The following is a 24,728-nucleotide window of genomic DNA, read 5'->3' as shown; positions in this document are numbered from 1 at the left end:
TGGATCTCTTTGGGACAAAACGGCTCCTGCACCAATCTCAGAAGCATCTATCTCCATCTAAAATGGGAGTGAGGCATCAGGTTGCCGTAGAACCGGAGCAGAAGTGAATCTCCACTTAAGCTCCTGAAATGCTGAAACTGCCTCTGGAGACCAATTCACCACATCAGCGACCTTTTTGGTCAAATCAGTCAGTGGTTTAACAATACCTGAAAAATTACTTATAAATTTACGGTAGAAATTAGCAAAACCCAAAAACTTCTGGAGAGCCTTCAAAAAAGTGGGCTGAACCCAATCATAAATGGCCTGTATCTTGGGCAGGTCCATTTCAATAGCCGACGGGGACAAAATGAATCCCAAAAATGAAATCCTCCGTACACCAAAAAGGCACTTCGATCCCTTAACATACAGAGAATTTTGCCTCAAAATCCAGAACACAGTCCGGACATGTTCCCCATGAGAATCCCAATCACTGGAAAAGATCAAAATATCATCCAGATAAATGATCAAAAACTTATTCACAAAGTATCGTTCATAAAAGACTGGAAGACAGAAGGGGCATTAGTGAGCCCAAAAGGCATCACCAGGTACTCAAAATGTCCCTCCGGATTATTAAACGCCATCTTCCATTCATCCTCGTGCTTGATGCAAATAATATTATATGCCCCCCTGAGGTCAAGCTTGGTAGACCAACAGGCTCTTTTAACTCTGGAGAATAAATCAGAAATCAGGGGTAACGGGTACTGATATTTAACAGTGATTTTGTTAAGGGAACGATAGTAAATACATGGCCCTAATGAACCATCTTTGTTGGCCACAAAAAAACCCCAGCACCTAAAGGTGAAGAGGATGGTCTAATATGACCCTTCTCCAACGACTCCTTGATATAAGATCGCATAGCATCATGTTCGGGTGCCGATAAGTTGAAAAGCCGACCCTTGGGAAATTTACACCCGGGCATTAACTCAATTGCAGTCATAACTCCTATGAGGAGGCAAAGACGCAGACTTACTCTCACTGAATACATCAGAAAAATCAGCCAAATAATCAGGAATATCATGAGACTGGGGAGAGGTGGAGAAAACAGGAGTGTAACTAAGAACACATTAACAACCCCAACTCACCACAGACACAGATTTCCAATCTAAAACAGGATTATGAGTTTGCAACCAAGGGAAACCCAGAACAATAGAATCATGGGAAAACCACAACGTTTAGAAAAGCCCAAATCCATCAGATTCAAAGCTGCTCCTGAATCAACAAAAGCCATAGCGGAAAACGTGGACAAGGAGTAGATCAGGGTAATCGCCAAAAGGAACTTAGGCTGTACACTGCCCACCGCAAATGTGTGAGCAGAACGCTTTTCTCGTTTAGGGCAGACAGCAATAGTATGAGAGACGTCCCCACAGAAAAAACACAACTTATTACGCCTTCTAAACTCCTGACATTGCGCCCAAGACAAAACCCTATCACATTGCATGGGTTCAGAAGTTCGATCGAAAGGTGGCAACTCCTCTCGTGTAGTTTTACGTTCACGTAAACGCCGATCAATTTGAATGGCCAATGACATAGAGTCGTCAAGACCAGAGGGAACAGGAAATCCCACCATAACATCTTTTACGGTTTCTGCCAAACCCTTCCGAAAGAGAGCTGCTAGGGCATCATCATTCCATTTAGTAAGGACCGCCCACTTTTGGAATTTTTGACAATAATACTCTGCAGAATCCTGACCCTGGTTCAATGGCAATAAGGTTTTCTCAGCTTGATCAATAGCATTACGTTCGTCATACAACAACCCCAAGGCTTGAAAAACCGCGTCCACATTAGCCAGAATAGGATCTCCAGGTGTTAAAGAAAAGGCCCAATCCTGGGGATCACCGCGTAGCAGGGAGATAACAATTTTAACCTGCTGCACAGAGCTCCCCGATGAGTTAGGTTTCAAAGCAAAAAATAATTTACAATTATTCTTAAAATTCAAAAATTTAGACCGATCCCCAGAAAACACATCAGGAGTAGGGATTTTTGGTTCAACAGCAGATGATTGAGAGAGATAGGCAGAAATTCCCCGCACTTCAGCAGCGAACTGCTCAACACGATCAGACAATTGCTTAGTCTCCATTTAGACAAAAAATATCCTCCTAGAGCCCCAGAGGAAAAAAAAGAGGAAAAATATCTGAAAAAAAATTCACACTTTTTTTATTTATTTTTTTTAAATTCCTTCCTTCTTTAGAGTACCCTAGAGTCTACAGTTAGGCTGGTGATTCTGTTATGAATGGGTCACCGAGGAGGATAGCAGGCCAGGCTAAGTCACAGAAAGCCAGAGAGGTTGATAACTAAGCGGATGCAGACCCCTGATCCTGTCCACACAACTAGCAGTAGCCGTGGAGCGTACCTACGATGATCCTAGATGCCTCGGCACAGCCGGAGAGCTAACTAATCCTAAAGCAAGAAAGGGGAAATCTAAACTGCCCCGGAGCAGACCCCAAAGGAATAGATATCCCCCAAACATATATTGTCGGTGAGACAAGATGAATATAAAAACACAAATGCAGGCAGAAAAATAGACTGAGCAAACAATGGGGCCCACACTGACTAGACAGGACAGGAAAGGAAAGACACTGTCTGCAATCACGCAAAAAACCCTGCAAAAAGTCCAACACGTCTGATGCACAAAAACACTGAAGTCGCACGACTTTGCCCCCACTCTATATCAGCACTCTGGTATATTCTGAAAGCAAAAAGAGACCAATATAAAAGGGGACAAGACAAACTGGCACATGCAGTAACACATGGGTGGTGAATCAGCACAGCCCCAGCCGGAGCTAGCTGACCCGCACAAAGCAGAGATAAACAAAACCAGATCAAATGCAAACAGAATAGCAAATGAACCACTTAGCTGAACATGCAGGCAAAGAGTAGGGTACATCAGACCTCAGAAGGCACAAGAATAAAATCACCAGCAGGGATAGAGGGAGTCAGCTGTCTTAAATCCCAATCAGAAACCCCAGATCTCCAATCGTCTTCCTCATTATCAGGTGGCAAGCCTCTGTCAATCAGATCAGCTCCACTACCTCTAGTAACCACCAGAGGGAGCCCAGAAAGAGAACTCTCAATCTGACCAGCTCCACTATCTTCAGTAATCACCAGAGGGAAGCCAGAGAGAGAATTCACAACAGATGACTCTCCGACCCATGTCTGGAGGGAGTGGGGCAAAGCCTTCCAAAACTTATCAGTCACTATGCGGTCCAGCATGGCTGTGGGGGACAACATCTCAGGCTGCAACCATTTTCATAACCGGTGCATAAGGTCGTAATACTGGGACCGAGCTGGCTTGGAGGGGGTAAACTCCCACTGGTGTACCCGCTGGGCCCGAACTAACACATTTACCCCAAGACGTGCCAGTATCTCACCCTTGACGACCGTGTAGTCCGCCCTTTGCTCCATGGGTAGGTCCTGATATGCTTTCAAAGGTCCTGGGGCCAGAAACGGAGCGATGATTTCTGCCCACTGGTCCCGGGGTAGCTTCCCTCTCTCAGCGACTCCTTCGAACATCTCCAGGTATGCCTCCACATCGTCCGACTTCTCCATTTTGGGAACCGCTGTACGAACTGCTTTCCGGACATCATGGATTCCCCGGCTAGATCCTCTTGTCTGTGCTGTCGTGATATGCTGTATCAACAGCTGATTGGTTTCCTGCTGCTGCTGCATAGCATGCTGCTGCATAGCCTGCTGTCGCATGGCCTCCTGCTGCTGCATAGCCTGCTGCTGCTGTGTAGTGTGACGAGCGTCAGCTTACGCTGAGTCGTTCTTCTTTGAAAGAGTGGACCCTCTGGGCCGTGGCACCCACCCACCTAGGGCGAGCTGACCTAATGAGTACCACCCCCTATACAGGGAGTGTCAGGAGCAAGACCAAGGGGGTGAGCCACCACGGCAGCTGGACCAGACGGCCGGCTCAGGGAAACAAGACAAGGCAAGACGAGTCGTTAATTCAAAGAAACTTCATTAAGGAAGACTTCAGGTACAACAGGTGCAAAACGTGGACACACAGAACATAAGGCAAGGTGCGTGCAAGAGCACGCCGAGGTCCAAGACTTGAGGAACTCTTCAGGGTGCAACAGGAGCAAACGTGAACACACAGAGTCGTGGAACAGGGTGCGTGCAATGGCACGCTGAGGTCCAAGCATGGAACGAGCAGATGGTACGCGGACATCGGACTCCGGACAACAGTCCACGATCAACCAGGGCATCAGGGTCTGTAGCTCAGAGGATGATCGGCAGGATCCGGACATCCAGAAGTCAGCCAGGGTTCCATGCAAGGAAACAAGGTAGAGTTAGTGACATGGTGCGTGTCAACGGACACGCCAGGATCAGGTTCACAGAACAGAGACCTGCGCATGCCAAGGGGCATGCCAGGGACTGGTCAGGTTCACAGGACGGTGGCCTGCGCATGCCAAGGGGCATACCAGGGACGGGTAAGGTTCACAGGATGGTGGCCTGCGCATGCCAAGGGGCATGCCACGGAGAGGCACAGAGTACGGTGACATCGGAATCCAAATGCTGGCATCGACCTACAGGGTCCAGGTATCTGGCTACGGACATCAGCTCCGGACATCAGGCCGCAGTCATCTAGGTCTGGACCTCTGGCAGCGGTCGGCAGGTTATGGAATCCGGCAGGCAAACTAGGGGTCAGAGAAGAGCAAAAGAGACAAAGGCTTTGTGCAAGAGTAGCACGAAAAGGCACAGTGTGAGAACCAGCGTGAGTGCAAGGAAGCACAGAGACCACGGCTGGGAGCACCGGCAGGTGGTACCGACAATGGCAGTTGCAAGCGGACACGACTAGAAGCGGCACCGCTGCGGGGCCACGCAGCCAGACCACCATAGCACTGGACGGGGCACGGCTGGGGCACACAGGCGAGCACGGCTAGAGGCGGCACGGCTGAGGCACACCAGGCAGGCACAGGCGACCAGGCACGTGCACGGAGGCACGGAGCCACAAGGCAGGGCTAGGCAAAGGGTACAGGACAGAGCCACATGCGAGACAGCATGGCAAAGCCTAGTACGAAATGTGCAAGAGCGCACGAAACAACAGGGACAAGACAGAGACCTGCGCATGCGGAGAGCATGCCAGGGACAGGGACAGGGACAGTCTAGCAGCGGAGTGTAGGCCGAAGCCCAGAGCCGGGCCAAGGAAAGACCTTGGGACTAGACAGGGTACAGAGCAAGGCCTGCACGTGTAGAGACACGCCAGGGAGAGATTCAGAGCGGAGGCCTGCACGTGTAGAGACACGCCAGGGACAGAGACGAAGGCCTGCACATGTAGGGAGACACGTCAGGGCAGGGTACAGAGACGGAGACCTGCATGTGTAAGGACACGTCAGGGCAGGGTACAGAGACGGAGGCCTGCACGTGTAAGGACACACCAGGGACAGAGACAGAGGCAGGGTACCTGAAGCCACAAAGCAGAGAGAGACATGACACGTGGACAGAAACACGGAACAGAATCAGAGCAAACAAGGACTACAAGGCAAAGCAGAGCAGGGACAAAACATGGCATGAAGGACAAACACTAGACAAGACACAAGACCAGAGACGGAATACGAGCACGGAGCGTGTGCAGAGATGCACGACAGAGCAGAGTGCAAGGGCACAGAATAGAGGGAGCGCCCCACAGACCAAGCAGCCAGGCAGGGACACAACACAATACTCAGGCCCTGAGCATAGGAAGGGGCGGCCTGATATAGGGCATAGCACCTCCTCTTCCAGGTCAGGACCAGGGGAGCACTTTCGGGTTCAGATCCACAGGATAACAGAGCGTAGTCACATAATCAGAGTTCCAGACATGACGAGACGACTGCAGAATCAGTGCTGAAACCTAGACAGGTCACATGATCAGAGTTCTAGACATGACAAGATGATTACCAAACCAGACAGTGCAGGATCCTAGGAAAGGTCACATGATCAGCGTTCCAGACATGACGAGATGATTGCAGAACCAGACAGAGCAGGATCCAGACAGAGAAACCTGATCAGAGATTCTAGACATGACGAGAAGATCACAGAAGACAGAGCAGAAACGCAGGCATTCTGCAGCTCAGACATGAGGTGAGTGTGCACACTGCTCTAGGGAACAAGCAGGATAGCAGACAAGCTATGCGCATGCACATCGCTCCAGGAGTTCTTGAGACAAAACAGACATCGCAGACATGGCGGACATGACATGTAGCCTGCTGCTGCATGGCCTCTATGAGGGTTTTGAGTTCCCCGCCTGGGTCTGTGCCACTTGTTTCACCCCGGGCATAGGCTGGGGTACCGATCAAAAATAAGCAAAAACAGCCTGGCCTCACTGCGTTTGCCCGCATTCAGACCACCAATTGTAGGGATTCGCTTTGGTAGGTAATGGCAGGGCTGCAGTAACGAGGCAACACACAGGCTCAAAGTCTAATTTCAGTGGTTTAATGTCACTTTGCAAACAGCAGGTTAACAGAAAATAAGGGAAAAACATAAATGTACTCCAGCTTGGAGAACCACTGGTCCCAGACTCACCCCTTGCATGGGACGGGCTTAACTAAGTGTCTGCCAGGTTCTGCGGCACCCGCCAGGTTCCATTCCCAGGGTTGCTGAGAGTCTTGCTGCTATAGTCCTGCAGCACGGGGATCCTGTTTACAAGTTCAGGCTAAGTCCAGCCAAGTTCCTGTAACATCCAGACACACACTCACCATGTGCCAAATACCAGCCTCCATTACATAGCCCATAACCCTTCCCACCGGTGAGGTAGACATCACATGGGCTGATCATGTGACCATGACATCATCGCAGGTCCTGTCTTTAGGGAAAAACCTGGCCAAACATTAATCCGCTGGGAGAAATGTATCTCCCATCCAGTAAAACACCCTTTACTGTACCACAACATTCAGGTGTGAGTACAACTGGGTTATTTTTAATTTAAAAAATAAAACTGTGTCTAGTCTTATTTCTAATAATGGATTCTATTGTTGCTGTGTCTTTATTTACCAAATAACTATAGGATTAGTAATGGATAGGTGTCTCATAGATGCCTCTTCATTAGTAATCCGTGGGCTTGATGTCACCTGACAATGCAAAGGTATCATCAACCCCTCAAATATTAACCCCATTTGCCACCACTACAGGGCAAGTGGGTAGAGCCAGGCAAAGCGCCAGAATTGGTGCATCTAATAGATGTGCCTTTTCTGGGCAGCTGCAGGCTGCTATTTTTAGGCTGGGGGTGCCTGTATCCATGGCCCCTTACCAGCCTGAGAATGCCAGCTCCCAGCTGTCTGCTTTAGCAAGGCTAGTTGTCAAAAATGGGGGTACCCCACGCCATTTTTTAAAAATATTTAAATGATTATAAAAACAGCGTGAGGGATCCCTCTATTCTTGATAAGCAGCCCCCAACTGTGAGTTTTGACTGGCTTTCAAAAATACAGGGGAACCCACGCCATTTGTAAAAAAAAATTATTTACAGCGCAGGAGATGGCTAATGAATACACCCATCAGCCGCTCCTGCTCTTGCTGTTATTAACAGCAGCAGGTTCGGATGATGGAAGCGGTAGTCTCATCCGCTGACACCCGAAGAAATCTTCTGATGACTCTTCCATGAAGGCCATATTTGTGCAGGTGTCTTTGAACAGTAGAGCAGTGTACCACAACTCCAGAGTCTACTAGTCAGCTAAAGCTTTCTGAAGGTTTTTTGCAGTCAAACAGGGGTTCTGATTTGCCTCTCTAGGAATCCTTCGAGCAGCTCTCACTGAAATTTTACTTGGTCTTCCAAACCTTATCTTTACCTCTACTGTTCCTGTTAACTGCTATTTCTTAATTACATTTCGAACTGTGGAAAAGGTAACTTGAAAAGCCTTTGGGTATGTGCACACGTTGCGGATTTGTGTGTGGATCCGCAGCGGATTTGGTCCTGTGGATCTGCTGCAGATTCGCTAGTGATGTACAGCACTATGTTATCCTATGGAAAAAAAACGCTGTGCACATGCTGCAGAGAAATCCTCACGGAAACGCAGTGGTTTATCTTCCACAGCATGTCAATTCTTTGTGCGGATTCTGCAGCATTTTTACACCCATTCCGTTATAGGAATCCGCAGGTGTAAAAACGCATGCCAAATCCGCACAAAATCCACAGGAAATCCCCAGTAAAAACGCAGGATTCTTCAGATTCCACGCGGAAAACTCCGCACACGAATCCGCAACATGTGCACATACCCTTTGGTATCTACTTAGAGCCTTCTCCTTCTTTGTGGGACTCCACTATTTTCATTTTCAGAGTGCTAGGCAGCAGCTTAGAAGAACCCATGGCTGCTGTCTTTTTGTACAACATTAAAGGAGGCTGGGCTTTTATAAAGCTGGGAAATTGACATCACCTGAACTTTCTTAACGATGATAGTGAACAAGCCATAACCCTAACAGGCTAATTAGCATCTGAAACCCTGGTCAATGTGATCTTAATGAGCACACAAATCCCCAAGGGTGCCAAACCTTTTGCATCGGCCCATTTCACTTGTAATTTATAAAATGAAAAAAAAACGACAATTTTTTTTTTTACTAAAATACAAAGGAAATGTGTAACCTTTAACTTAAATTAAATTAGGTTAGTAATTCTGACCAGGGGTGTCCAAATTTTTACATGCAACTGAATGGGAAGCTGTTAAGCTCCTTTTGCAACCTTTTTAAAATGATGCAGTAAAGTGTAGGAAAAGAGTGTACTTTCTAATACAACATATAAATCATTTTACAGCATTTTCTTTTTTTATTAAAGGACAAGGACAGTCTTACACTGGAAGATGCAATTGACTTGTGCAAAATGCAATGCCTCTGTGTGGCATTTATGATCACTTTGCCACTTTCACAGCGAGCGCGAATCCGAAAGCTAAATACAGAATGGACCAGAAGTGCTTCCTCATTTATCTGCATGGTACGCAATAATTTCTTGTTCTACAAGTAATGGTGTCAGTGATGCATGCTGCTGGTGTACATATACAGTTGAAACGAGAAGTTTACATACACTAAATATAAAGACACATATGCATATTTTTCTCAATATCTGACATGAAATCAGAATAAATCTTTGCCGTTTTAGGTCAATTAGGATTACCATAATTATTAATATTATGCCAGAATCGTGAGCGAGAAAGAGAATGTTTTAAGGCATTTTTAATACAGTATCAATATTTTTTGTTGCTTACTAACTGCCGACTGCCATTATCACTAATAATTTGCATCTTGAAAGTATTCAGTTAAAAAAAACTCCAATGAAAACCGTGACCAATAGGACATATTGCAGTTTTAAAGCATCAGAATATTCTGAAATTTGCATGGTTTTAAATTGAACAATGTGTTCTTATATACAAACATCACAGGGACATGAAAATGTATAATTTACACCATTTACGGCAAGTTGTTTTTACACTTTAAGGGGGATCTGTCACCCCATTTTTGCTGCCGGCACCACCATCAGGGGCTCATCTACAGCATTCTGTAATGCTGTAGATAAGCCCCCGATGTACCCTGAAAGAGAAGAAAAATGAGTTAGATTATACTCACCCAGGGGCGATCCGGTTTGGGTCCGGAGGGAGTCGCGGTCCCGTCCGGCGCCTCCCATCTTGCAGCGATGACGTCCTCTTCATTCCTGCCCGTCGCGGCTCCAGCGCTGGCGCACTGCTCTGCCCTGTTGAGGGCAGAGCAGAATACTGCAGTGCGCAGGCGCTGAACCTCTTCTCCCTCCGGAATCGAACCGGACCCGGACCGCCCCTGGGTGAGTATAATCTAACTCCTTTTTCTTCTCTTTCAGGGTACATCGGGGGCTTATCTACAGCATTACAGAATGCTGTAGATAAGTCCCTGATGGCGGGGCCGCAGCTGATAGGCAAAAAAATTGCTGACAGATTCCCTTTAATTTTTTTCCCTCTTTCTGCCAAGAGCCACAACTTTATTGGTTTTGCAATAACAGCCATATTAGTGCTTACTTTTTGTGGGACAGGTTGTAGTTTTGGAATACACCATTCATTTCACCATTTAATTCACTTGAAAATGGGAAAAAGTTTAAACTGTGGTGAAATTTAGCAAAACAAAAAAACCGTTTCACAATTGTTTTTAGGATTTTTTTTATTACGATGCTCATTGTGTTGTAAAACTTAGTTGGTAGTATGACTTTCCAGGTCATTTCAATTATGGCAATGTCAAATTTGTAATTTTTTTATTTAAATAGAGAAAAAAAAGAGGAAATTTGTAAAAAAAAAAAAAAAAAAAAAAAGTTTTTTGCCTCCATTTTCCAAGATCTGTAACATTTTCATTTTTACATCGATGTAAATGTGATTTTTGCATATTGAGCTAACATTTTTATTTTTCTATTTTGGCATATAGATAAGATGATTTGATTTTTTTATTAAGGCATTATCAGTAGAATTGCCAAAAAAGCACAATTCTGGCAGTTAAAAAAATTTTTTTCTCCTCACAGTCTTTACCCATTGGGTTAATTAATTTATATTTTATACACCAGATGCAGTGATACCCAGAATGATTGTTTTTTTATTTCTTTATTTTTAATGGTGGAAAAATAGGAGCTGTCAACTATTTTTTCTTTTCATTGAGTCGCTTCTACTACACACTGTGCTTCATCGTGGTTCTCTGGTGGAGTAGTAAGGTGGTTACAGGAGCATTCAACAGGGCCATAGTTATCATGTTAACTAATTGGTTTCCGATGATTCTTTTCTGATTAGTTGGTTTGATGCAAGTCATTGAGGTGGCATCGGGGTTGTGAACAGTCAAATCTCACTACATGTTGTAGTGAGTGCTAACTGTTCACAATCCCAGAACCACCCCAAGCAGCTGCAGGGAGAATACAACTTCATTTTCATCCTTCAGCCACGCTTGCAATTAGGGCTCATACTCACTTGCGAGAAATACAGACAAGTGCAATCTGTTAAAAAAATGGATTGCACTCAGACGAATGTTATTCAATAGGTGACATCTCATTTGTGAGTTTTTTCTCAGCCGAAATTGTCAAGTCAATGGGTGCGAGAAAAAAATCGGACAGCACTCGCACCATTTTTACGCACTGGTGTCCTTTGAAAAGCCAACAATTCATATGCAGCTATACAGTAAAATCACACTGACATATTATAATACAAAAGATAGAATACATGTATACACATAGGTGTATATACTGTATATGTATATATATATATATGTCACTGACACACACACACACACATATATATATATATATATATATATATATATATTTCATAAGGAGATACATAATAGAATAGCCGTTAATTCATTTGTCGACTTTTGTAAAATCATTGCATAAGCCGACAGGATAAGAGACATGGATTACATACAGTAAACCATTGCAGAACAGTTAGATTTATACATGTCAGTGACTAATAGTGTTAGTAGTATGTGTGTGTAAAATTTGGGACCTGTATGTATTTAATAAAACAATGTATTTACAGGAAAAAAATGAGTGGGCTCCGCTCAATTTTCTGCACCAGAGAGGGAAAGCCAGTGACTGAGGGCAGATATTAACACCTTTCCTCCCGGAGCTTTTTCAGATTTTTCATTTTCGTTTTTCGCTCCCCTTCTTAACAGAGCCATAACTTTTTTATTTTTCTGTCAATATGGCCATGTGAGGGCTTATTTTCTGCGGGACACGTTGTAATTTTAAACAACACCATTGGTTTTACCATGTCATGTACTCGAAAATAGGAACAAAAATTCCAAGTGTGGTGAAATTGCAAAAAAAGTGCAATCCCATACTTGTTTTTTGCTTGGTTTTTTTTGCTAGGTTCACTAGATGCTAAATCTAACCTGACATTATGATTCTCCAGGTCATTACGAGTTCATAGACACCAAACATGTCTATGTTTTCTTTTATCTAAGTGGTGAAAAAAAATTCCAAAATTAGCAAAAAAAAAATAAAAATTGCGCAATCCTCTGAGACTCATAGCGTCTCCATTTTTCGTGATCTGGGGTCAGGCGATGGCTTATTTTTTGCATGCCGGGCTGACGTTTTTAATCATACCACTTTTGTGCCAATACGTTCTTTTGATCGCTCGTTATTGCATTTTAATGCAATGTCGCAGCGACCAAAAAAACGTAATTCTGGTGTTTTAAATTTTTTTCTTGCTACGCCGTTTAGCGATCGGGTTAATGCTTCTTTTTTGTTGATAGATCAGGCGATTCTGAACACTGTGATACCTAATATGTGTATGTGGGATTTTTTTTATTGTTTTATTTTGATTGGGGTGCAAGGGGGTGATTTGAACTTGTAGGTTTTTTTTAATTTTTTTTTTCAAATTTTTTTTTTTTTTTTCACTTTTGGCATGCTTCAATATACTCCATAGGAGGCTTGAAGCATGTACAACTCGATCGGCTCTGCTACATATGGGCGATGAGCAGATCGCCCATATGTAGCAGATTTACTGCTGTGCTTCGAGCGCCAGCCACCGGGCGGCGCTCAAAGCGATCTGCCTGCAACAGCCATAGAGGTCTCTATGAGACCTCTGGTTGTCAGGGCAATGGATTGCCAACTCCAGATCACATGACGGGGGTCGGCAATGAGCTCACTTCAGGCCCGGGGGCCGGAAGTGCTATTTAAATGCCCACTGTCAGCTTTGACAGCAGGATTTATCTAGTTAATAGGCGCGGGCGGATGGCGATTCCGCTTGCGCCTATTGCGGGCACATGTCAGCTTTTCATTACAGCTGACACGTTGCGGCTTTGAGGTGGGCTCACCGCCGAAGCCCACCTCAAAGCAGGGGATCCTTACCGATGACGTACTATACCGTCATCGGTAAGGAAGGGGTTAATAGCCTTGGAAGGGACAATGGTTATTGGCCCCCCTGGCTAAAAACATCTACTCCCAGCCACCCCAGAAAAGTAGGATCCTCAGTGACTAGCGCTGACGTCACTGAGGCTGTCCAGAGGCCCCGCCTGACCTGAGATGAACTCGGCAGTGTTGGAAAGTGTTCAGAAACTTTCTCACACTACAGAGTTCATGTCCAGTCAGGCGGGGAGGCTGCTCGGCAGATTTTCTTTCATTCCACAGTGGTTTACAGCCAGTCAGGTAGCATTAGCACCACTCCTGGTTGTAAACTATTTTACCCCTTGAGATGGATTGCAGCGTGGGACTTGACTGTACGGCGGACAGGTATGGGATATTGTTTGTTTTTATTTTTTACAGGAGAATGATGGCTTCGCTTGGATTGGTTGTTTAATTAAGATGAGAAACCTGTGTGTTTAATTATTTCATTAAAAGACTTTATTCCTAATGTGTTTGTGTCTTTTTAACCCTTTCATACTATTGGATTACTAATGGATAGGTGTCTTATTGACACCTCTTCCATAATGAGGGCTTAATGTCACCTTAAAATAGCAAGGTGACATTAACCCCTTATTACCCCCTATGCCACCTGCTACAGGGCAATGGGATGAGAGAGGCTAAGTGCCAGAATTGGCCTATCTTACAGATGCACCTTTTCTGGGGTGGCTGGGGGCACATGTTTTTAGCCGGGGGGGGCTTTCTAGGCTATTAATATCTGCCCTCAGTCACTGGCTTTTCCTCTCTGGCAGGGAAAATTGCACGCAATTTTTTTCAAATTTTACACAAATACACTAATAAAATTAGTAGTCACTGACATATATAAATCTCATTGATATAGTAAGCCATTGTATATGTAAACCATGTCTTCTATCCTGCTATCCTGTCAGCTTCTGCAATTATTTTACAGAAGCCGACAAATGAATTAACGGCTATTCACTGTATATATATACACATGTGTGTTTGTATGACATATATGTGTATATATATATATATATACACACACAAACACACAGCTCTGACAAAAATTAAGAGACCACCACATCAAAACCCTGTCATGGGCAGCCCATTCTACAGACCTGAACCCCATTGAAAACCTCTGGAATGTAATCAAGAGGATGATGGATAGTCACAAGCCATTAAACAAAGAAAAACTGCTTACACTTTTGAGCCAGTTGCAGTGTGGAAGACTGGTGGCCAGCATGTCAAGACGCATGAAAGCTGTTATTAAAAGTCATGGTTATTCCACAAAATATTGATTTCAAAACTCTTCCTGAGTTAAAACATTAGCATTGTTGTTTCTAAATGATTATGAACTTGTTTTCTTTGCATCATTTGAGGTCGGAAAGCACTGTTTTTTTTTTTTAGAAATTTTTACCAATTTTCTTTGTCAGAAAAAATACAAAATTTATTGCTTGGAAATTCGGAGATATGTTGAAAGAAGTTTATAGAATAAAAGAGCAATTTACATTTTACATTTACATTTTACTCAAAAATATTTCTATAAAGCAAAAAAAATCAGACAAACTGAACATTTGAAAGTGGTCTCTTAATTTTTGCCAGAGCTGTATATACCTATCCTATGTGTATATGTCTTGTCTATCTATTCTATTCTTTACTGTACGCGGCATCTGCCGACTTTTACTGTATCTATCTATATACATAGATATACACTCACTGGCCACTTTATTAGGTACACCATGCTAGTAACGGGTTGGACCCCCTTTTGCCTTCAGAACTGCCTCAATTCTTCGTGGCAGAGATTCAACAAGGTGCTGGAAGCATTCCTCAGAGATTTTGGACCATATTGACATGATGGCATCACACAGTTGGCGCAGATTTGTCGGCTGCACATCCCTGATGCGAATCTCCCATTCCACCACATCCCAAAGATGCTCTATTGGATTGAGATCTGGTGACTGAGGAGGCCATTTGAGTACAGTGAACTCATTGTCATGTTCAAGAAACCAATCTGAGATGATTCGAGCTTTATGACATGGCGCATTATCCTGCTGAAAGTAGCCATCAGATGTTGGGTACGTTGTGGTCATAAAGGGATGGACATGGTCAGCAACAATACTCAGGTAGGCTGTGGCGTTGCAACGATGCTCAATTGGTACCAAGGGGCCCAAAGAGTGCCAAGAAAAAATTCCCCACACCATGACACCACCACCACCAGCCTGAACCGTTGATACAAGGCAGGATGGATCCATGCTTTCATGTTGTTTACGCCAAATTCTGACCCTACCATCCGAATGTCGCAGCAGAAATCGAGACTCATCAGACCAGGCAACGTTTTTCCAATCTTCTACTGTCCAATTTCGATGAGCTTGTGCAAATTGTAGCCTCAGTTTCCTGTTCTTAGCTGAGAGGAGTGGTACCCGGTGTGGTCTTCTGCTGCTGTAGCCCATCTGCCTCAAAGTTCGACGCACTGTGCGTTCAGAGATGCTCTTCTGCCTACCTTGGTTGTAATGGGTGGCAATTTGAGTCACTGTTGCCTTTCTATCAGCTCGAACCAGTCTGCCCATTCTCCTCTGACCTCTGGCATCAACAAGGCATTTCCGGCCACAGAACTGCCGCTCACTGGATTTTTTTTCTTTTTCGGACCATTCTCTGTAAACCGTAGAGATGGTTGTGCGTGAAAATCCCAGTAGATCAGCAGTTTCTGAAATACTCAGACCAGCCCTTCTGGCACCAACAATCATGCCACGTTCAAAGGCACTCAAATCACCTTTCTTCCCCATACTGATGCTCAGTTTGAACTGCAGGAGATTGTCTTGACCATGTCTACATGCCTAAATGCACTGAATTGCCGCCATGTGATTGGCAGATTAGAAATTAAGTCTTAACACACAGTTGGACAGGTGTACCTAATAAAGTGGCCAGTGAGTGTATGTCTTGAAGATTATTTTGTTTTAAAACAATGTGTACAGTTTTTTTACAATGCTATTTAACATGAGTTTTTAAATAGAGAGAACTGCTGTATGTAAAAGCTCATGTTAAAATCGCATTGCATACGGATTGCATACGCATGTCTTACGAATGTCATATGGATGTTCCGTGGGGGGGGGATCGCATGGAATTGGACCGTTATTTTTCCCGCAAGTGAGTATGAGCCCTTAGACACAAGCACATGCTTTAAGGCTCATTCACACATCAGTATTTGGTCAGTATTTTGCATCAGTGTTTGTATGCCAAAGCCAGGAATGGAACTTACCGAGAAAAAAATATAATTGAAAGACTGACTCCTGTTCTTTATTTTGGAGACATTCCTGGTTTTGGCATACAAATACTGATGAAATACTGATCAAAAATACTGATGTGTGAAAGAGGCCTCAAATGGTGTTTAACTGCTGATTGCCCCTGCAGCTGCTGGTAAATACCATTTTTTTGCTGACAGGCTCTCTTTAAAATTCAACACGCTGAATCCTTCTCTATGTTTGATATTGGTGGATTAGGCTAACTTTTGCCTAATGTATATGGGAACTCAAAGGGGTTGTCTAGGCAAAATTTAAATTTTACCAGTAGCTTGGTGTATTAAATCATAAAATTATGCTGCATTCACCTATTGACACTTTCCAGAATTCAGTGCACCCATGGCTGGCGTTTGCACAGAATGTAAGCCGGCAATATTCAAACAGGCAGCAGGCCCTCCGAAACCTGTAATTGGCTGGTTAGGTGTCTTCAGCACCCATGATGTCATCGATGACCACAGCAACCAGTCACAGTTCCTTGTCCTGTTGCTCCTTTGAAGGGTGACTTCTTTCCTTTGGTGCAAGCACAGATCACGGAGCTGCCATCTTAGAATCCCAGTAAGTGTTGGTTGATGAGTACAGCTTCATTCTAGATTTGTTAATATTTCAAGCCACTGGTAAAATTTTAATTTTGCCTAGACAACCCCATTGTAGCAAAGCCTAACACAGTAAGGAACGAGGAGGGTACATTTGGATTTTTGCTGTGGGGGTCTTCTTCAATGTGCATGCTATTGCGATTCCTGGCTTACCACTAATAGCTGTAGTACTCAGTCCCTGTTGTGGAACAATATTTAACATGCATACTGCTTATGCTGGGGATCAGATTGTCAACTAATGAAATCTTCTCTGATTATTTTTTCAGCTTTTTCTATTATTTTTTCAATTCTTTTTTGTGTTTCCTAGTATACTCAATGTGAGGAACTTGCTTTGACTCAAATGAAAGATCACATCCAAACTGAAATGATTGACTGGACCTATGTGTCTGACATAAGTGATAAGTTACTGCTGGAAAACATAGCATATTACTGTGAAAAAGAGGACTGCTCAGGTATGTGTGTGCCCTAATGCATCATGTTTTAGGATATGATGTAACAATAAAAAACAAACCAAAGATAGGTCGCGATTCAATAAGACTGTTGTTTTGCATGTCAGTCTTAATAATAGGCATGCAGGAATAAGACAAGCCTAATTTATTTATCGGTGCACGCCAGTTTATAAATTCATGCACCTCCAAAGAAATTATACTCCAATCAAGAACGTTTTTTTTGCTTTTATTTGAGTTTATTATAGAAATAAGTGAATCATTTCACAGGACCAGTGTCCATGTCTGCTCTAAGGGAGCCCTTCGAGCCTCTTCGTACCTGCCAGAATCCCAAGCACCTCTTCTTTGTAGGACCGATGCAACATCATTGTTTTGGCATGATATACAAATGTCGCCGCTCTGGGCCTACTGATAGGAAGTGGTTCGTAGGGCTTCTACAGATTATTGGCATATCCACTGAACCAGGTTTTCACAAATTGATTCTCAACTCTAATCGCTGATATTTTATTTTTTTCAAAACACAAAATGCCCTAGTTGTGGCATTTTATTTCTGGTGTTTTTTGAATAGTATTTTCTATAGGACAGAAAAAAGCCATAAAAAATGCATGCACCAAATAAAAGGTTACCAAAACCATGAATTAATATACCAATGTTGTCCTTTAATAATTATTAGAATCTGGCACTTTCAATATACATATAAACACAACAATATTCCGGACTTACATATAAACCCTTGCCAAAATGAAATAAAGAGATCCAGAAAAAATATTAAAATATCATGTTTATTAAATACAAATAAAAATGCAAACCACTAAAAACTTCCCAGTAGAAGGCACAGTGTACCCAAATAACAAATGCAGGTAGTTTTAATTCAAAGCCACAAAAATCACAAATGAAAAATTACATAAAATCACATATAACGGTAACATGATCTGCAAGTCTGGGTCCCTATATCCATTTTATACCAAAAATATTAGAAAATACAAGAAATTCAAAAAATTCTAGGCCACAAAGCAGATAATGGATCTCATATAGCTGAAAACATCATATGTCTATAAAGATGTAGCGGCAACATGACTGACCAGTCTAAGTCCCCTAATCCATCCTTATGAGTAAACCGCTCCAATGTGATTAAAAGGTTAGATATAAACAAACAAAGTGACAATACCTGAATAAGGTAGCTACAATTAGCGATGGGCACCGCAGCCTCCTCCACCCCAACGCGCGATTCGCATTAAGCTTCTTCCGGGGGCGTGTCCCAATGACGGGCTGGCTGTGTTTAAATAACGCCGATAACAAATCATTAAGCGCCATACAAAATTGAAAAAGTACGTGAACAGGTGAGGACTCTGCCTGATGACAAGCGGCATGCGCATATCTAACTTTTTAATCACATTGGAGCAGTTTACTCATAAGGATGGATTAGGGGACTTAGACTGGTCAGTCATGTTGCCGCTACATCTTTATAGACATATGATGTTTTCAGCTATATGAGATCCATTATCTGCTTTGTGGCCTAGAATTTTTTGAATTTCTTGTATTTTCTAATATTTTTAGTATAAAATGGATATAGGGACCCAGACTTGCAGATCATGTTACCGTTATATGTGATTTTATGTAATTTTTCATTTGTGATTTTTGTGGCTTTAAATTCAAACTACCTGCATTTGTTATTTGGGTATACTGTGCCTTCTACTGGGCAGTTTTTAGTGGTTTGCATTTTTATTTGTATTTAATAAACATGATATTTTAATATTTTTTTCTGGATCTCTTTGCTTCATTTCGGCAAGGGTTTATATGTAAGTCCGGAATATTGTTGTGTTTATACAAAACCATTAATTACAAACAGAATGAAAAAACGCTGAAATTAAGAAGTGTTTTTTTTACAAGAAAAAAGCAAAAACTCTGAAACGGGGCATGTTATGGAAGTCTTACAGTAATATCACATTAGGAAAAAGATTTCCAAAGTGTATATGGCTGTAGTACGTGCAGATTATGCTGAAGATCTACCACATTTAATATTACTGTTCTCTACTGTGTACTTTCTGCGTGTACAGTAGAGATGAGACAATCATTTCAAATTCAATTAATTCATGGTGAATTAGTTTTACTATAAAGTCTCCAATCGCCCTGGTATCTCCTAGTGTAAGGACAGTCGTCTGCCAAGATATAGTGTTACAGCCCAAAACACCAAATCCTCATGGTGTGTGTGCTGCCAGTTAGTTTTCTCTTGTGCTTTAACACGTAGGCTGCATGCCAACAAATGGTACAGCAATCCCAGATTTACTTAACAAATAAGGAAAATTTGAGCCCATTTTATAATAACAGCACATTCTTTAATGAAGAACTTGATAATGACTTTGTACAAATGGTATCAGGCATATACAGTGAATTGAAAAAAATATTCATACCCCATGAACTTTTCCACAATTTTTCATGTTACACCCATAAACTTTAATGTATTTTATTGGAATTTTATGCGACATACACACAAAGTAGCAAGTGTTTGTGAAGTGAAGAGGAAATGATACATGGTTTTCTAATAATTTTTAATATTTAAATCTGAAAATTGTGAGGTGCATTAGTCTTCAGCCCCGAGTCAATAGTTTGTAGGACTATCTTTTGCTGCATTTACCACTAATAGTCTTTTGGGGTATGTCTCTACCAACTTTGCTCATCTAGAGGCTGAAATTTTTGCGCATTCTTCTTTGCAAAATAGCTCTAGATCAGTGAGATTGGATGGAGAGAGTCTGTGAACAGCAATTTTCATCTTTTGACACAGATTCTCAATAATATTTAGGTCTGGACTTTGAATGAGCCATTCAAATATATGAAAATGCTGTGATCTACACGATTCTATTGTAGCTCTGGCAGTATACTAAGGGTATGTGCACACGATCAGGAATGGCTCAGTATTTGCTCAGGATTTGACGCAGGTGAAATCTTTGTAAAAGGAAAACAAGATTGGGTATCCCTTTCTCGCACCGATTCTGGAACTACCGAGACTGTCACCAATGTTGCAGGGGGGGAAGATTTTCAGACAAGGACCGACCCTTGCATGTGACTGTGGTAGGTAGGGCCGTGCTAAAAAGCGCTAAGAGCGGGAGTCCAGGTGGGAAAGCTAAGAGGACAGTCGGGCACAGTGTCGGTTGTGAAAGCAATATATCGTATAGAAGGGGGATAAAACAACCAAGCCTCCAGGAAAGATAAATCAATAATATAATAGTAAACCTGAGGCAAAAAATGGATTTTCAAATGATGCAATTTTATTCAATAGGTGTCAGTCACACAGAAAACCAACGTTTCGGCCAAAGCGGCCTTTCTCAAGGATATTTATCTAAATAAAACATAACAAAGCTCAAGATTACAAATCTTTTACAAAAATGAATTATCCTCAATAATAACAGGATATTGACTGACCTCATAAATAACAAATGACCATTATTTTATTTTAATACAAAAGAAAACAGACATGTCCATAATAAAATGAGATTCGCAAATTGAGGTCATGAGTCTATCATCAGAGAAGGATCCCAGTACATAATTGTACATGTACTGTGGAAAAAGAAGGGAACACATAATGATTTATAAACCATAAAATAATAGAGAGCCTGATGCGGCCATGCGGTACCATAAGGAATCGTGCATAAGAAAAGTAAAACAGGATATAACCAATAAGTAGAAAATACCTGTGTGAGATATAATGGAGTCTCAGAGTTCTAAGAACGAAAAGAAAAAAAGAAAAGAGTTTGGATAGGCGTCATAATAGAAAAAAAGAGAAAAGGGTAATAAGCATGTATAGAACAGCAAACCTGATTAGCATTATATTGGGGACCAGTGCCGCCATCTGTGAGGGTAATGTGTGTTAAAACGCCAGACTAGGAACAATTTATATGGTGTATAATGAATTAAAACAATTCACCTGAGGAAACAGGATGTGTGTGCGCCCAGGAGGGTACCTGCGCATGCGTCCTCCTCCAATCAGGATGGAAGTGGGGCACAGGCGATACACACATCCCAATAGTCACAACAGCGCAGGCGCTACAGGAAGTGGGGCATATGTGGAAGTAAAATAGGACGGAAATGGGGCATAATACATGCCGAAAACCGGAAATAAAGTAATCAATATGACGCTGTGTACCAATTAAAAATAATGAAAAATAATGAAAAGAAAATTGTGACTGCTTATTAATATACAGATAGTGAATGTCAGTATCCATTAATGATGATTATTTTAGTATGGCGCCATCTGAAAGTAATACAGATGTAAAAGAAAAGAAGAAACCTATACATACATGTATACATATATATACATATATAAATATAAGCATCACCTCAATTTTAGTATGTAAAAGAAAAATATATATGTTTATGCTTTATTGTGGATGTTAATATGTGATAGAGCATGAAAGAGAAGGATCACCAAGTAATGGCACCGACCCTTGCATGTGACTGCGGTAGGTAGGGCCGTGTTAAAAAGCGCTAAGAGCGGGAGTCCAGGCGGGAAAGCTAAGCGGACAGTCGGGCACAGAGTTGGTTGTGAAAGCAAAGCATCTCTTGGGCACAGGCTGACTCAACAGTTCCCCCGTGTATAGGTTCACTGTAGGTGGATGACAGACTGCCAGTTCCCTGCTATCCTCCGTGTCGGGAGGTGACTCACATTTGAAACCAGAAACTGTAACAAGCGCGTGGCGCAGAGAGAAGCAGGTGACTAGGCCAGAGCCTCTTAGCCAGGTACCTGTATACACCGTAGAGCGAAGCCTCGATCCGGCGGTCCCTCGTACTGGACTGAGCACAGTGTTTGGAGTTTGTGAGTGCGGGTGTTAGGAATCTGTGTCCTGCCATACTTATGCAGAGATCCAGATCCTCACATTTGTCTCCAGAGGCTAAGTCCTTTCAGCCAGCTTCTGAGCATGCTCCTGGAATGAGCTCCCATTGGGGTTCAGGAGTCAGGTGCTCAGGTCCTGCTCCTGATTCCATTAGCTTAGCTCAGGGCTCTGGAGATTTCTGGCAGGTCCCGTACGCTATAAAAAGTGCGCATGGCCGCTATGCCATGCGCTAGTATTTTCATACTGCTGCTGTATGTATGGTGATTGATGCTTGGACTGGTGACTGACTTATTATGAAACCCCTTCCCTCTGATATTACGATTGTGTGAGTGATTGGGCAGCCGCCAGTAGCAGCGCTAGTGTCAGCGCGCTCCAGCTATACGTTCTCAGCAGCTAGTGTCCTGCATCGCGCCAGCGAGATTGCGATGTCTTCTTTGTGGGTCCGTTCACACCGCGCTGCGATTGCAGTTTTTCCACGTCTGCAGTTGCGACGCCTCCTGTCTGATTTCACAGTAGGTCTAGAGGGGGAGTAGTCCTGCTGCCTAAGGCTACTTCTGTGACTATTTTTACCGTGACAGTTTCGCTGTTAGTCTGTGTCGCCGAACAGACATAGCGTATTACTTTATTCTTTTGTCTGCAGCTCTGTGAGCATAACAGAGCTCGCTTCTGTGCACTTAGGGTGCAGTTAACCCCGTGCACATTACCGCCATAGTGCTGTGCCTCTCTAGCAGCGGTTATATCACCAGCCGCATGGTGGACCCCGGGCGGCGAACACGTTTATTTATATTTTTTTAAGCGTGTTCCGCCGCCGTAACAGCGGGAACTTCCCACACCCTTCAAAGACTCTTCACCCGCTCCATAGATTGGAACCCCGTCCTCTACAGACACCTCCGAGAGGTCACGTGCCGCTGTTGTCAGTGACACCGTTGGAGAACCGAGACATTGCAATCAAGAAGACTACAGACTGATAAGTATTGCCTTTTTCTTCCTATTGAACTATCGTTCGTTACTGCCCTTCTCCGCTCAAACTCCCAGTCCTGCCCTTCTCCCTAACACCCCCCCCTTTTCCTGCCACTCCCTGCACAGAGAATACTTGTTAATAAACCTGTTAACTCTTGATCTGCCTCCTGTCCATGACGACATCCCACGTTCCTGCATTTTCTACATTTGGCGTAGTCGGCAGGATTCAAACCTGCGCGGGGAGGTGGCAGTTCAAGCGGTTGGAGGGGGCCCTAGGTCCAGTATCTCCCTGGAGGCTATGTTAAATAACCTTCCGAAGTTCACTGGGAATAACACTATGCTGTGAAGTTGGACTGAGCGTATAAGGGGGATGATGAGGATGCATTCCATGACTCCAGCCCTAGAAGCAGAGGTGGCTATGATGGCACTAGATGGGGAGGCCTGGGACTCTGTCATGCTCCGGCCCCCACAGGCTAGAGACACCCTAGAGAAAGTTTTGCTCATACTTGAGGAGACACATGAGGACCCAACGGATGTAGGGGAGCTACGTATGTACCTGTTCGGCCGAGTTAAAAGAGAGGGGGAGATGGTGGCCCAGTTTATGAATGCGCTGCAGGAACTTCATACTGCCATTGCTTGCAAAGATGGCGTAGGCATAGGGTCTGAAAAACCAGGGGAAGAGTCTTGAGGAGATCATTTGCATATTCCCAGTGCCTTCTGGGATAAGTGAAGAGTCTCCGCGAGCTCTACGATCACTGGGTTTTGGCCGTTGCAGCTGAAAAGAGGAAATCGGAAAACCAGGGGAAGAGTCTTGAGGAGATCATTTGAATATTCCCAGTGCCTTCTGGGATAAGTGAAGAGTCTCCGCGAGCTCTACGATCACTGGGTTTTGGCCGTTGCAGCTGAAAAGAGGAAATCGGAAAACCAGGGGAAGAGTCTTGAGGAGATCATTTGCATATTCCCAGTGCCTTCTGGGATAAGTGAAGAGTCTCCGCGAACTCTACGATCACTGGGTTTTGGCCGTTGCAGCTGAAAAGAGGAAATCGGAAAACCAGGGGAAGAGTCTTGAGGAGATCATTTGCATATTCCCAGTGCCTTCTGGGATAAGTGAAGAGTCTCCGCGAGCTCTACGATCACTTGGTTTTGGCCGTTGCAGCTGAAAAGAGGAAATCGGAAAACCAGGGGAAGAGTCTTGAGGAGATCATTTGCATATTCCCAGTGCCTTCTGGGATAAGTGAAGAGTCTCCGCGAGCTCTACGATCACTGGGTTTTGGCCGTTGCAGCTGAAAAGAGGAAATCGGAAAAACCATCTTTCATCGTTTTTAAGAAATCTCAAGATGGAAGAGGCCAGGAGCCATTTGGTGAGCTGCATTTCTTGCTACATGTTCACAGACTTACCAGTGGAAAAGCCAAATTTCACATGCCACAAATGCAAGCTTGTGTCCCTGTTGGAGGAAAAGTTGCAAAATCTCGAAGAGAGGTTGGCTACGTTGAAGATCATTAAGGAAGGTGAAGAGTTCTTGGACAGAGCAGAATTATCTCTTCAAGTTACAGAAAGAGAAGAAATTCGAAGTGCACCTGAAGAAACAGAGGAATGGAGACATGTGACCCAGAGAAGCAGGAGGATCAGGAGGCAGTCAGCACCCATACTGCTCAGAAACCAGTACCAGGCTCTCACGCAGGAAAATGATGAAGAAATACATCAGGATAAGACTTTGCCAACAAACAGCAACCTTGTACACCTTCAGAGTCCTCCTGGATGGAGAAAGAAAAATGTTGTGAAGAAGAAACGGAGAGTG

The 24,728-nt window shown here is 43.5% G+C and overlaps 1 protein-coding gene across 2 annotated transcripts in view; it reads left to right on the top strand.

Annotated features, from left to right (window-relative positions):
* Nucleotides 1-24,728, top strand: part of LOC141091492 (probable ATP-dependent RNA helicase DDX60) — a 361,948-nt gene that overhangs the window by 85,575 nt on the left and 251,645 nt on the right. For both annotated transcript variants that reach the window (XM_073577118.1, XM_073577110.1), the window contains exons 9-10: nt 8,780-8,935; nt 17,002-17,146. In XM_073577118.1, the coding sequence (XP_073433219.1) occupies nt 8,780-8,935; nt 17,002-17,146 (301 nt within the window). The remainder of the gene's footprint in view (nt 1-8,779; nt 8,936-17,001; nt 17,147-24,728) is intronic.

Source organism: Dendrobates tinctorius, unplaced genomic scaffold (genome assembly GCF_039654945.1).
Source record: "Dendrobates tinctorius isolate UK_male_01 unplaced genomic scaffold, ASM3965494v1 ptg000008l, whole genome shotgun sequence".
Lineage (NCBI taxonomy): Eukaryota > Metazoa > Chordata > Amphibia > Anura > Dendrobatidae > Dendrobates > Dendrobates tinctorius.
This window is presented reverse-complemented; position numbering and strand designations above follow the sequence as displayed.